The following is a 14,770-nucleotide window of genomic DNA, read 5'->3' on the forward strand; positions in this document are numbered from 1 at the left end:
GAAATGAAACATGGACGATAACCAGTTCAGATAAGAAGAGAAAATAACATTTTTAAATGTGGTGCTGCAGAAGAAGATTGTATGGGTACATCTAACATCTAATGAGATGGTACTGAATCGAATTGAGAAAAAAATAAGAAATTAGTGGCACCACTTGATTAATAGAAGAGATCGGTTGATAGAACACATCCTGAGATATCAACGAAGAGTCAGTTCGGTGATGGAAGGAAGTGTGGAGTGTAGAATTGCAGGGGAGATCTAGGCATAAATACAGTAAGCAGATTCAAAGGGATGAAGGTTTCAGACTTATTCGGAGATGAAGGGACTTGCACAGGATACGCAAGTGTGGAAAGCTGTATCAAACCAGTCTTCGGACTGAAGACCACAACAACAGTCTTTGTAAGTTGGAGCTACCGAATAACGATCCGCTTGGGTCCCGTCGAATCGCAAGAAATTTTCGCAGCTTAACGCCGCAGATAACGACTAGGTATTCAGGATAGCTTCTGTGAAGTTTGGGAATAAGGGGAGACATAGTGGTGTAAGTATGGCTGTGAAGGCAAGACTTGACTTGTGTTCGTGTATCTCAGGGGGCAAAAGCATTTGTGGTGAAAGACAAGGTTCCGCTTCTAGTGCCAGAAAGGCACAGACTTTTAATCTGACAGGAAGTTTAAAAATAGTGCACATTCTGCTGCAGAGTGAGGGCTAATTCTGAAATCTTTTCAAAGTTTAGTAACAATGCAATGGGTAGATACCATTCATAAACATTCATTAACTCTTTATCAACAGAGAAAGTAATTGCCCCAAGATGGGTCGTTTTGCAGCACCATACGAGACTTCCCGGAGGTACAATAGTCCCCCATCGGATCACCGTGAGGGGACTACTCAGAAGACGTCTCATCAGGAAAAACAAAACTGGCGTTCTACTAGTCGGAATGCAAAATGTTAGAGCCGTTAATCGGCCAGATACGCTACAAAATTTAAGGAGAGAAATAGTGAGGTTGATGTTATATATAGTGAGAATTAGTGAAGCTCGGTCGCAGGGGAAACAGGATTTCTGGTAAGGTAAGTAGACGATTATAAATACAAGATCAAATATGGGTAATACAGAAGTGGGTACGATAATAAATAAGAAAATAGGAATGCAGGTAAGCTAGTATGAGCAGCATAGTGAACGCATTATCATAGCCAAGAAAGACACGAAGCCTACTCGCACCAAATTAGTAGAAGTTTATATGCCAACTAGCTACGCAGATGATGGAAAAAAAGGATGTTGAGATAAAAGAAGAAATTCAGAGATTAACGGAGATGAAGATTTATTTACGCTGGAGGAATGAAATTCGATAGTAGGAAAAGGAAGAGAAGGAAAAATAGCAGGTGAGCATGGATTGGGGGAAAGAAATGAAAGAGGAAGCTGCATGGTAGAATTTTGCACAGAGCGTAATTTAACTATCGCTAACACTTGGTTTAAATATCATGGAAGAAGACTGTATACGTGAAAGAGGCTTGGAGACATTGATATGTTTCATATTGATTATATAGTGGTAAGAGAGAGATTTCGGGAGCAGATTTTAAACTGTAAGACATTTCCAGGGGCAGATGGGGACTCGGATCACAATTTATTGGTTACGAACTGCACTTTAACACCAAAGAAAACGCAAAATGATAGAAAATTACGAACAGGGACCTCGATAAATCGAAAACACCAGAAATTATTGAGAGTTTCAAAGGGAGCATTAGCCGACGTTTGACTGAAGCGCGGGAAGGGAATACAGTAGAAGAGGAGTAGGTGGCTTTGAGAGGTGAAATAGTGAAGAAAGCAGAAGGTCAAATACGTAAAAGGACAAAGCATAGTAGAAATCCTTGGATATCACAGGAGATACTGAATTTAATTGATGAAAGGAAAAAATATAAAAATGCAACAGATGAAGGGATTACAGACGTCTAAAAAAATGATATTGACAGAAAGTGCAAAACGGCTTAACAGGAATGGCTAGAGGACAAATGTAAAGCTGTACAAGCATGTACAAGGGCATTGAAAAATAAATAAGCCAGTGGCTGTAAAATGAAAAGCGATTATCGTTACGCCATTGCCTACTGAAGAAGTTGTGGTCCCTGTAAAAGCTACACAAGAAAAACGTTGATAGTGTCTAAGATATCCATTTTCGTGTTTTCTGTATTATAATAATTTCCTTCATTCTGTACACGCCCGTATCGATCTGACAGTTGTTTGACTCCAGTTGGAGTCAATTACATCATTAAAAGCAATCGATGTCAGTCTTCTGAAAACGGACGTTTTGTTGTTATGGGGAAATGAAATCCGCCTGACAGCAGGCCCTTTCTCAAAATCTCAGAGCTGTGTATGCAATGCTTCACAAAATAGCATCTTCTAAATTTTAGAGGCATTTTAAGGAGCTGAGAGTAGTTTTGTACAAACAACGAACATTTTGTGGTTATAACTGTGCAAAAAAAAGTAGTCCCTTTTTATATTAGAATTGTAAATGCCTACAGGTGTTGCCAGTTTGCAGTTGGGAATAACATATAACAAAAATGCCGACATTTTGCCAAAAGAAAACAGCACAGGGTTCAAAAATTTCTCTCAATTTGGGGACAATTTACTTGATTTTAAATTTACTTATAGTGCAATGTATTATAGTCTCAAGGGGTTAATTACGTACGTAATGTTAACTGAAAAAACTCTGTACCACATGGCAAAGACTTTTTAAGGGTAATATACAGGGTTATTACAAATGATTGAAGCGATTTCACAGCTCTACAATAACTTTATTATTTGAGATATTTTCACAATGCTTTGCACACACATACAAAAACTCAAAAACTTTTTTTAGACATTCACAAATGTTCGATATGTGCCCCTTTAGTGATTCGGCAGACATCAAGCCGATAATCAAGTTCCTCCCACACTCGGCGCAGCATGTCCCCATCAATGAGTTCGAAAGCATCGTTGATGCGAGCTCGCAGTTCTGGCACGTTTCTTGGTAGAGGAGGTTTAAACACTGAATCTTTCACATAACCCCACAGAAAGAAATCGCATGGTGTTAAGTCGGGAGAGCGTGGAGGCCATGACATGAATTGCTGATCATGATCTCCACCACGACCGATCCATCGGTTTTCCAATCTCCTGTTTAAGAAATGCCGAACATCATGATGGAAGTGCGGTGGAACACCATCCTGTTGAAAGATGAAGTCGGCGCTGTCGGTCTCCAGTTGTGGCATGAGCCAATTTTCTTTATTCGTCGACTTCCGCGGGCTACGCGCGAAACTTGCCCGCACGCGTTCAACCGTTTCTTCGCTCACTGCAGGCCGACCCGTTGATTTACCCTTACAGAGGCATCGAGAATCTTTAAACTGCGCATACCATCGCCGAATGGAGTTAGCAGTTGGTGGATCTTTGTTGAATTTCGTCCTGAAGTGTCGTTGCACTGTTATGGCTGACTGATGTGAGTGCATTTCAAGCACGACATACGCTTTCCCGGCTCCTGTCGCCATTTTGTCTCACTGCGCTCTCGAGCGCTCTGGCGGCAGAAACCTGAAGTGCGGCTTCAGCTGAACAAAACTTTATGAGTTTTTCTACCTATCTGTAGTGTGTCGTGACCATATGTCAATGAATGGAGCTACAGTGAATTTATGAAATCGCTTCAATCATTTGTAATAGCCCTGTATATGCAGAATTTGTTTCTTAAATGTGTCCAATTAAACAATGGTAATGAAGTGAAACTTCAAAACTCATTGTCTCAAAAGAACTCTCTTTCATCACAGATATTTAACCTGTCCTAATTCACTCAAATTTGGAGACAAAATTTTATTTCTTTTACAAATTGTTCAGAATTTAATGCTGAACATAAAAATTACAATAGCTAAAAATCCAAAATTTTCGACAAGCAGTCCCTTTTCGTTTTCCGTCTCACAAATTCTTACGGGAGAAGATTTAGAAAATCTACAACTATCACTTATCTTTTTAAAACTGTTAAACAGACAAGTAGAGTTTCTAAGTGATGTATGAATTAAGTACAATTTTTTGAAGATGTCCTGTACACAGTTATTACTGTAAAGAGTTTGTTGCGAAATTCTGTTTCTGTTGTACACGCTGCTATATGCTGCTCTCAGCAAAATTTATTAATATAAATGTTCTTAATTGCATTATTTTACAAATATGGCTATTCCTCCATTCTGCATACCCGATCTACAGGAGTAAGATGCTAACCTAAATCCTGTAATATTTAACAAGCCACTGTCTATACCTGTTTCCATGTTATTGTAAATATAGTGACGGTATTCGGAAATTGCTGTGTTCATTTTGGAAGACATTAAACAAACGCAACGAGCATTACATTAACAAGTGACAGAGAGGTTTCCGACTCTGTTATATAACTTCTTGAAGAGAGAAAGAAAGAAAGACAGAGAGAGAGTCATAAGCAAAACATTGTCTGTCTGTGGTGCACACAGTAGCGTTGACATTGATCAGGGTAGAAACAAATAACGTTTATGGTGTGGACAGAGTTTGGTGATCCCTGCTGTCACTCCAATCGGCAAGTCGCTTGTAGTCTAGAACCTGGCTTGACGGACGGTCCATACGCATTGCAAAATACCTCTAACGGTTTCTCACCTTCTGCACTTACTTTCTACAGAATTTCTTTCAATAGAACAGCTGACAATGTTCACCTCGAAAACCGCACAAAAGCTGGATTAAGAAAAAAGTGATAAAAAATTCTGGATTACCCCAGTATCAAAGTGAACAACGCCATACTGAAATGAACCAAAGCTGAGACGGAAAATTCGTTGGTGTGCTTGCTCTTTATCACTAGTTAGTCTTTGGTTTTCTCTGGCTTAGTTGAGTGAGCGCTGTTTCTTTTTCCAGTGTCCTGGGAACAAAGACCAATTTACTACTGTAACTGAAGCATGACCATCAATGGCGCTAAGCGTCCTTCTTCTCAGGAAATTTGGGTTTTTCACGCCTGAACGCATCCAAAAGCGGTTGCTCTTCCTGAGTTGCTCCCCCCCCCCCCTTCACCCTAAGCGAATAGCTGAAAGAATTCTACATGTGTAGTATACCCTACCTTCTTGAAGATGCATTTCTGTTTATATTTGATCGTTTACTCTTCCACTTATGTTGCAGTCAGAAATGAAAAAGTTGGTACGCTGCAGATGACATTAGATCCACGATTGAGCTGCCAGGAACACCTACATAGATAGAGTGGAAGAGAATACGACAGTTTTCGCTACAAGAAAAGCTATATTCACTATAAATGTGAGAAACGTTCGAATAAAAATAAAGTAAATGTAGAAGAAAGTATGTCATATCACAACAATTAAGTTACGTTGTTTAATTTTTGTTTCTTTTGCAGGTAGTGTGCAAGGTAGTCCTTACAAAGTATGGGTTTCCATCTGCTCGAGTGATTGGTCTCGGACAAATGACAGCAACAGTGATTATGCTGTACGCAGCCCGTCAATGCGGATTTATATTTTTTCCCGCATACGACTCATCTATTGTCACTAAAGTGTGGCCATTGCCTTTTGTGTACTTGTTCAATGTAGTCTTCGGTCTCTCAAGTACTCAGGAGCTTTCACTGCCAATGCTAACGGTGAGATTATATTTTTTAAAAGGAATGTGTTACGTCTTTGTGTTTCTATTTAAGTAAAAAAATTTGTATGTACATATAAAACATAATGTATATGGACTGTGGTATTCATTTTCCATGGCATATTAAAAGCACGAAAAACATAGCTTTGCTGGTTTTAATATCGTTACTGGAGGAAAGAAACGAAGGTAGAACACGGCATAAAAGCAGCTGATGAAAATGCATTCTTCACTAGTCAGCCTTAAGATTATGACAGACAAATGCCAGGATTTCAAAGGTTGATTGCGTTTCACTACATTATTGAAGGAGAAGTACTAGGTCTAACTACATTAATTCACTTAAGTTATATTCCAAGAAGGGGATTTTGGGAAAAGTGAGAAACGTTTAGAATGTAATGTGTTACATTAGGCATACAGTCTGTTAAATAAGAGCGAGATAGGCATTACACACAGATAGTAAAAGATATCGCCTTAGTACTTTCACAGCCCAATAGAGGGAACCTTTGTTCTTCATGCAATGTCCATAAATTATTAGTTTACTTTGAATCCTTGACTGAGATACACAAGAAGAGACATGATTGCATCTTACGCGTCGCGTTTTGAGGCTGTAGCCTCCCCAAAGTAAAACGAAAACAAGTCACTCCGCGGCGTCTAAATGTAACAGGAAATCAAAATAATTTGTAACACGTTATAAACTGGTTAAAACATGGCTGGCTTTGGCAATTCGTTGCACTCATGTCGCTTCTTGTGTATCTCAGTCAAGATTCAAAGTAAACTAATGCTATTTGGACATTGTGTGAAGAACAAAGAGTCCCTCCATTGGGCTGTGAAAGTACTAAGGCGATACCTGTTACCATCTGTGTGTAATGCTGATCACGCTTTTATATAACAGACTCTATCTATTTATAACTGTTAAATGAGAACCTAGGCCTGCGCTAGAGACAAAAACCGCCCTGTTCGAGATACAGTCTTAACCTGACACAGCCGAAATGAAGCAGGAGCATGTCTGAATTGTAGGAAGGCTGTGTAATAACCTAAGTTTGTATTTACCAGGCATAATAAACGTTACTCTACAGGGTAAAATGTGGCGATAAGTATGTCACAAATGCATCTTCTAATTATATCTAAGGTAACAGATTTTTTCGTCATTCATGTGTTAGATTGCGAAGCCTTCTCACAAACTGATGTCACCCATGCGTGCAACTATATCTCTCCTTTTATATTTTCGTAATCCTGCTTAATGTACAATAATGTTGTTCGATATTGATGGCCTTATTAAGTAAACCATTTAATTGGCCGGTGTTGCCTTAGAGAACCTATGAAAAACCAAAGGCAGAATGACTAAATCAAAGTTTAATAACAAGAGTTTATTGTTGTACTGCAACCAAATGTTTCCTTTTCTGCTACTATTGTCACGTTCTGCCCAGCATCGACATAGAATCAGTTAACGTACGGTGTAGTTGTCGTCAATATGAATGTTGATTTAAACGTCGCAGTGCTTTACTAGGCATGGTTCTACTGGAGGTGGCTACCACTTGCCTTTCTCCAAACTTCGAAATGACTTACCCAGACAACTGTGTGGTCACCTACAGTTTAAAACTGTTTGCAAATCACAGAGCAAGTCAACATGTTTACTATCTGCAACATGTTTACTATCTCCACAAGACATATTTTGAATGAGTATGATATTGTAGCATACCATTGCTCAAAGCAATTAATATTTAATTTAACAGCATTCTACTACTAACGAGTTTCGGAACGCGAATTAAAAGTAAAAAAAAAAAAATATATTACCCAAGAAAATTTGTAAAAAGTACATAGTGCAGCTTTCTCCCTCTTCAAAAATTCTGAACACCGGCTGACTGAGTGTTCTAAGGTTTCCGTAACGCCTTCCTCACACTGGACGTGTTTTTGAACGTGAAACACGCTGAAAGTGGTTTTCACTATGGTCGGTTCACGCTCAGAAACAAGCTGGTTGATCACACGGAACGTGCTCCACAATCTTATTTGCGATCGCAGTGATAGTTACAGGCTGTATCTGATCCGCAAACCATACAATTCGTTTACGAAATTGGACGAGCATAGAATAGCTACTGTACGTTAGCTATCGTACAGGATTAGCGAAGAAGATTCTGGACGCGTCGATTGATTGGACAACGAGTTGTTTGTAGAGGAACGCTGCATATGTTACTGATGACATTATAAAAACACTATTCCTTTTTCACTGCGTACATCGCTGGCCGGAGTGGCCGTGCGGTTCTAGGCGCTACAGTCTGGAGCCGAGCGACCGCTACGGTCGCAGGTTCGAATCCTGCCTCGGGCTATGATGTGTGTGATGTCCTTAGGTTAGTTAGGTTTAATTAGTTCTAGGTTCTAGGCGACTGATGACCTCAGAAGTTAAGTCGCATGGTGCTCAGAGCCATCACTGCGTATATTAAAACGCAGATGTGATCCCTTGTCGGTATGCGAGCCATACTGTCCTGCCCATAGTACTCAATGAACTAAATTATGAGGGAATCAGCTAGAGACGAAGCCAGTAATTTTGAAATTCATGGTTGTATACGTTCCTTGACACATTCACAAAATCGAACAAACTCAGTCCTAAAAGACGTGCATTCTTACATACAAAAAACATCGGAAACTCCAGACCAAAGTTCTATTAAATTAAAGCCTCACAATCATAAAGAAAACATTAAAAAATACTAGCAGATAGCAGGGTGCAAATCTGCAGCCTTTCACTTCAGAGGCTGTATTTCTATCTGTTACACTACAGCTAACACACGTTATATGGATCTACATTTGTATCTTTTGGTTTCCCAAAGACTAAAGACTTTAACCGCATGTATGTTATTATTTGACATTTAACAGAATCTATGAGTCGACCAGAGATAACTGATCTTTATATCTGAACGCATCGTTTGATATAACACGGGGTTACGTCCCATCAAGAGTAGTGTTCGTTAGAAAGGTACTGGGTTAGAGAAGGGGCCATGTCCTTATAAATGAGTGTACGGTGAATCTGTTCCAACAAAAAAGAACAAACGAGAGAATGCAATGAAAATTCTGTGGTACATACCTGACGAGCCATTTTATAACAGTATCTGCCAGTGGCCAGCGAAGGATGGACAAGATAAAGATGAAGCATACCAACTATCGTCTACTTTGCTGTATTTTGCTTGTGGTTGTATTTTGGGTACAATATGAATAAACCACACACTCTTTTGCTACTGTGATGAACTATATAAACTTGCATAACACAGTTCTTCCGCTGCGAACAGGACGCTAGTTGCTCATCAACATCACAGGTTCGGAAAGGGGCCATCTCCAGTACATTCAGGCTGATTACCCACGACAGTCTATGGCTAAATTATGTTGTAATGGTGTACATTGTTTCACTCTAGGGTCAAATGCTAAGTGGCAACTCTACGTCATGATGCTTAAACTAGTATTGTAGTAAAACAGTTTGTTATGTCACAAATTTGTTTGCGTGGCCATCCTCCGCAGCAAGCACAAAAATACTTGTTTTGTAAATAAAACCGGCTTTTATGGCTGTTGCAGCAAGGAAAGGTGGTTTTATTAAAAAAACAAGTAGTTTGTTATGTCACCTGAAAAATTTATTTTCTGGGGCATGACCTATTTTCCAACCAACTGATTCAAAAATAACAGATTGTACCAAAAAAAAGGGTTCAAATGACTCTAAGCACTATGGGACTTAACATCTGAGGTCATCAGTCCCTACTTAAACCTAACTAACCTAAGGACATCACACACAGCCATGCCCGAGGCAGGATTCGAACCTGCGACCGTAGTCGCAGTGCGGTTCCAGACTGTACCAAAAGGACTAGTTTTTGATAAATCTTCGGTGCTTAGGTATTTTAAAATGTCATGCTTTCGTAACACGGAAGCAGGTATAATATGAAAACTACTAAATACGAAAAGCCTATAACCACCGAAAACTCGTTTCCTGTCATTTTGTCATAACAAACCGCACCAAAGCGACGATTTTTCGCGATACCCTGCATGGGTTAGTGCCTTTGAAACGGCTTAATACTCTGCCTGAAAAAAAAAAAAAAGATGAAGCAACCAGAAGAGAGGAAGGGGGGGGGGGGAGGAAACGAAATGAAACTTCATTTGTTGAGAGGGTATGTGATGTTTACAATATCGAGCCAGTTTTCCAAAGATCTTGGCAATATGAGCCCACTTCTCGGTATGACGTTGCACCCTCTCTGGCCCATGCACTGATCCGACTGGGTCGTAACGTCAGAGCTGGTCCCACACGTGTTCTACCTGTTACTGATCTGGAAATCTTGCTGGCCAACGTGGGTACCTCATCATCACATCATCAAAGAAAAATGGTTCTGAGCACTATGGGACTTAACATCTGAGGTCATCAGTCCCCTAGAACTTAGAACTACTTAAACCTAACTAACCTAAGTATATCACACACATCCATGCCCGAGGCAGGATTCGAACCTGCGACCGTAGCGGTCACGCGGTTCCAGACTGAAGCGCCTAGAACCGCACGGCCACACCGGCCGGCCATCACATCATCACGCAGACAGTTCACAGAGACATGTGCAATGTGTGAACGAGCATTGTCCTGTTGAAAAACGGCACCACGAAACTGTCGTATAAGAGGTAACACAGAAGGATGCAAGACGTCCGCGACCTACCTTCCGAATTCGCTCAGTCACTACCAGGCGTGACCTGGAGTCACAGCCGATGGCTCTCCACACCATGGCACCAGGAGTAACGCCGCAGTGCCTCTGCAAAACATTGAAAGACTAGGATCTCTCCTCAGATCGCCGCCAACGATAATCATCCTGGGTAGTGCAGAGCCATTCATCGCTGAACACAATGCGACGCCGTTCGTCTGCAGCGCACACTTCCCGGTCACAGCACCACTCCAAATGTAGCCGTTTGTGCTGTAAATGGCAGCCTACGCTTGGGACAGTAATTCCCTGGTCCAGCTGCTCTGCCAGTGGTGCGGAATGACACGGTACGTTGCAGGGTTGCCGTTACTTGTTCTCGGATGCAGGCGTCGATTTGAAGGGGTTAGGATGTATGCGGCGCACAATAAGGTGACCCTCCCTTATGGTAGTCACACATGGTCGACCAGAACCTTGACGACGAGTATGACTGCCCCCACGTTCCCAAGAAGGCCAACATGGGGCCACTGTCGCATCTGAATGTCCCAAAAATCTCGATACGTCATGATTCGGCCAGCCGGGCGAATGGAGATCCACAATAAGGTACGTTTTCAATCTCTGCCAAGTTCTGATAACGCTGTCTCACAACAAAACACGACGTCACCGTGTCCTTCACAGTGATCATCCAGTATTTGACAGCGTTCACGCCTCTTATACAGGGATGTTCGGAAATTCCTGTTACCAGGCTTCTAGGACTTGTGGAGAATAATGAGTACATAATATTTTGAATAGGAACCCATGTCCGGAAATGTCGTACAACGACGGTACAGAGTGCCAAAGCTATAGGCTCCAGCGCCTGTAAATGTATGTACGATCTATTGATGACGTTACAAACTGTCTAGGATGATGGAGAAGTATAAATGTATCAGTTTGATGAAGTGTCCCTGTACCGGAAACGAAAGACTAGAAAGTTACTTGCGAAAACCGTTCTCATACATCTGGCAGTGGGATACACGTACTGGTACTGTTGTTGCTAAGATTGTAGGGCAGGCTACATTCAGAGGTGACAGTATGGACCAAAAGAAGAACAAAATGTCTATTAAAAAAGAGCTCTACAGTGCGTACTGAAGAGCTAAGAGCATTTGTTCAATAGAGAAGACGTGCTTCACAGTAGCGGAGACGAACACATGCTTATGGGTCCTCACTTCCGCTGTTTAGAGTCCATGTTTACTGGACATTTTTCCTTGTTTTCCTCCTTACTACCACCTCTGAAAGTTCTCTACGTTACAATATTAGCAACGACAATACAAGTACATACTGTCAAAAGTACCACAACGGTTTGCGCTTACAACTTTCAACTCGTTCGTTTCTGGTACAGGGCCTTTTATCTCAAATGGATACATTTATCGTTCTTCAACATCCTAAACAGTCTATAATACCATCAAGGAATCCCCCTGTTTATACACACATTTACAGGCGCCGGTCCCTATAACTTTGACGCTCTGTAGCGTCGTTCGGTGACGTTTCTGGACATGGGTCTATATCCAAAATATTATGTACTCATTACTCTCTAGAAGTACTGGAGAGGGAGGAGGAGGAGATTAGTGTTTAACGTCCCGTCAAGAACGAGGTCATTGGAGGCGGAGCACAAGCTCGAACCAGGGAAGGATGGAGAAGGAAAGCGGCCGTGTCCTTTCGAAGGAACCATCCCGACATTTGCCTTAAGCGATTTAGGGAAATCATGGAAAACCTAAATCAGGATGCCCGGACGCAGGTTTGAACCGTCGTCTTCCCGAATGCGAGTCCAGTGTACTAACCACTGCGCTACCCAGCTCGTTTACATGTCCTACAAGTTTGTGACGCGGATTTCAAAACACCCTGTATACCGTAGCAGAGCTGTTAACAACAATAAACAAGAACAACAGTAACGCATTCTAGTGGCCGTGTTACGCATCAGAACGAATTGCGTCTCTGATCAGTTACAAACCGCCGATGATGTACGTGTACTTAGTTACATTGACATCCGACCGTATCTTCTGGTTGTTTCACTTTTTACTCATAACATGTGAGTGATTACATAAAAACCACCAAACACTGGCTTCAAGTGCAAACGACGCAATCCAGTACGGCAAGTTCTGCTTGTGACGAAGATTACGGATCTTGCATCTCACTGGTCACGTTCCTCTCCATGAAGTAAATATGTGTGACATATTCTGCCCTTCGGAATGTTCTGCAACGTGTAATTCTATGTTGTGACGTCTCAAAACTAAACGTTGACAAAGCTCCATGTCCACGTTCGCAGTGTAAAGACTGTTTAAGAGAAAACACCAAGCTGCCTGCAGATGGAGACATAGGAAGTCTCCAGATAATGACATCCCAAGAGGGCCTCCAAGCATCATAGTCGGATGTTACTGTCCTACAGTGTCTGTGGTAATAGTGCAATGGGGGCACCATTTAAAGAAACCAATCAAACTTCACTACTCATCAGAGCAAAGAGGTCTGCGAACATTGCTAAACTGAACATTACTCGTGGATAGTTGGTGAAACGAAGAAAACGAACTGGCCAGTCCGATGTAAATACAGCATTACGAAATAGATTCGCATTCATGCACGCATGCACTCCTGAAGGACATTGTATTGTGAAGATATAGACACTGTATAAACGCAGACATTGTAACCGTTAATGATATATCCTTGCCTCGACGGGCTAAAATGACCATACAATATTTGTCTCCCTGTGCGGGGATCACAACTGTGCGAGAATAACAGTGGGGACTACGTGACATACGGAAGTTTGGGGGCGTGCTCGGATGGCCGAAGTTGTTGAGGCGACCGCTCGCAGAGCGGGAAATCAGGTTTCGAGTCCCGATCCGGGACACGTTCCGTCGGACATCAATGCATGGTCGCAAATGCGAATCTATTTCGTAATTTTCACCACAGCTGCAATCGTCACTGACAGTGTCTGCTTCTTGTATTGTGAAATAGAGACACTGCAGAAACAAAAACATTGTAATCACTAAAAATACTCCGTTTGTCTCAAAGTAATAATTAAAACCCAGGAAAGAGCCCCGGGATAATAATTAGTACAATGAGCACATTATTATTTTCTTTTATGTTTATTGTATGATGACAAGACTTTTTTTCGCAATTACCTTTGTAAAAGGTAATTTCTATTAATCTGCTTGTGGTCAAAGGTAGATAATTTATGCTTTGTTGAAACAAAAGCAGCTATAATATGAAAGCAGCTACTGGAGTCCCGACAAAGTATAGGGTGTTCATAAAAGAATGTCCCAGTTATAAAGTTAAATAGTATCAGTTGTTAGCTTTGTAAAGTGTTTCTTCAAGATCACAACTACAGAGTAGCTCAAGCAGTTTTAGAGAAGCGCCTGCACAAGTAATGTTTTGTTGTTTTCCCAACTGCAGCGCCACACACGTAAAATGGAGGCTCCTGAGTGTAAAGTTTTTTTTTGCGATAGGTAGTTTACTAAGAGTGAATCTGTAACTTCAGTTCAACAAGCATTTCTTTTATAGTTTAATTGTGATTCCCCATGAAGCAAAAGCACCAGCCGATGGCATTCGAAAGGAACGGAACTGTGTGTGAAGGTAAAATTACGGGACAATCACACGTATCTGAAGAGGATGTCGACTGTGTCAGATCATCTTACCTTCATAGTTGTAGCAAGCCTATACGGAAAGCACGTTTTGAACTTCAGTTGCCAAAGACAACAGTGGGGAAGGCTTTAAGACAACGTCTACACTTGCATCTATCTATACAGGTTGTACAGTTGGCACATGCTTTAAAGCCAGATGACTATGGTGTACATTATAACTTTTGATCTAAGTGGTAAATACCCATTACGTTCCTATCTGGGGGCCAGATCATCTTCATGAATCTGTTCAGTATCAAAGAGATTCCCCAAAATTAAACTTTTTCTGTGCCGGGCCCAGACGTCAAGTGTATGGACTTTTTTTATTTTTTGTTGAAGCTGCCACAACGCGAGTGGCTTATCTGGATGTGCTGCAATAATGTCTGTTTCTCCAATTAGAAAGTTAACCAGAAGACTTTATTTGGGGACAAGATGAGCCCCTCCCCAGTGACACCTCTTTGTACAGGAGTGGTTGAAAGTCGAAACTGACCGCTGGACTGGTTGTAATGGTCAGAACAATAGCAATCTTTCCGTCTGGACTCCGTGTCCACCTTACCTCATGCCATGCAAATCTTTTTCCTTTGGGGCTTTATACAAGATCGCGTCTACTTTCCGCCACTACCTAATGATTTGCCAGAGTTGAGACACAGAACAGCAGAACAGAAGAGGCTATTGCTTCAGTTACTCTGGACTTTAACCAAAGTGTGGGAAGAATTGGATTTTAGGTTGGATGTGTGCTGTATAACTAAATATGCACATAATGAACATATGTAGCAAAAACTAGGTTAGTTTATCTTCATATCTTTGGATTATAGGCAACCACTCAAAAAAAGCGGAAACGCTGAGACGTCGACAGGCACACACAAAAAGAAAGAAAA

At 41.3% G+C, this 14,770-nt stretch overlaps 1 protein-coding gene across 1 annotated transcript in view; it reads left to right on the forward strand.

The window, feature by feature from the left end:
- The window catches only part of LOC126146654 (UDP-sugar transporter UST74c-like), a 73,281-nt gene that overhangs the window by 42,265 nt on the left and 16,246 nt on the right, over window positions 1-14,770 (forward strand). The window contains exon 3 of the mRNA XM_049915635.1: window positions 5,364-5,600. Within this exon, the coding sequence (XP_049771592.1) occupies window positions 5,364-5,600 (237 nt within the window). The remainder of the gene's footprint in view (window positions 1-5,363; window positions 5,601-14,770) is intronic.

This window comes from Schistocerca cancellata, chromosome 2 (assembly GCF_023864275.1).
Source record: "Schistocerca cancellata isolate TAMUIC-IGC-003103 chromosome 2, iqSchCanc2.1, whole genome shotgun sequence".
Classification (NCBI taxonomy): Eukaryota; Metazoa; Arthropoda; class Insecta; order Orthoptera; family Acrididae; genus Schistocerca; species Schistocerca cancellata.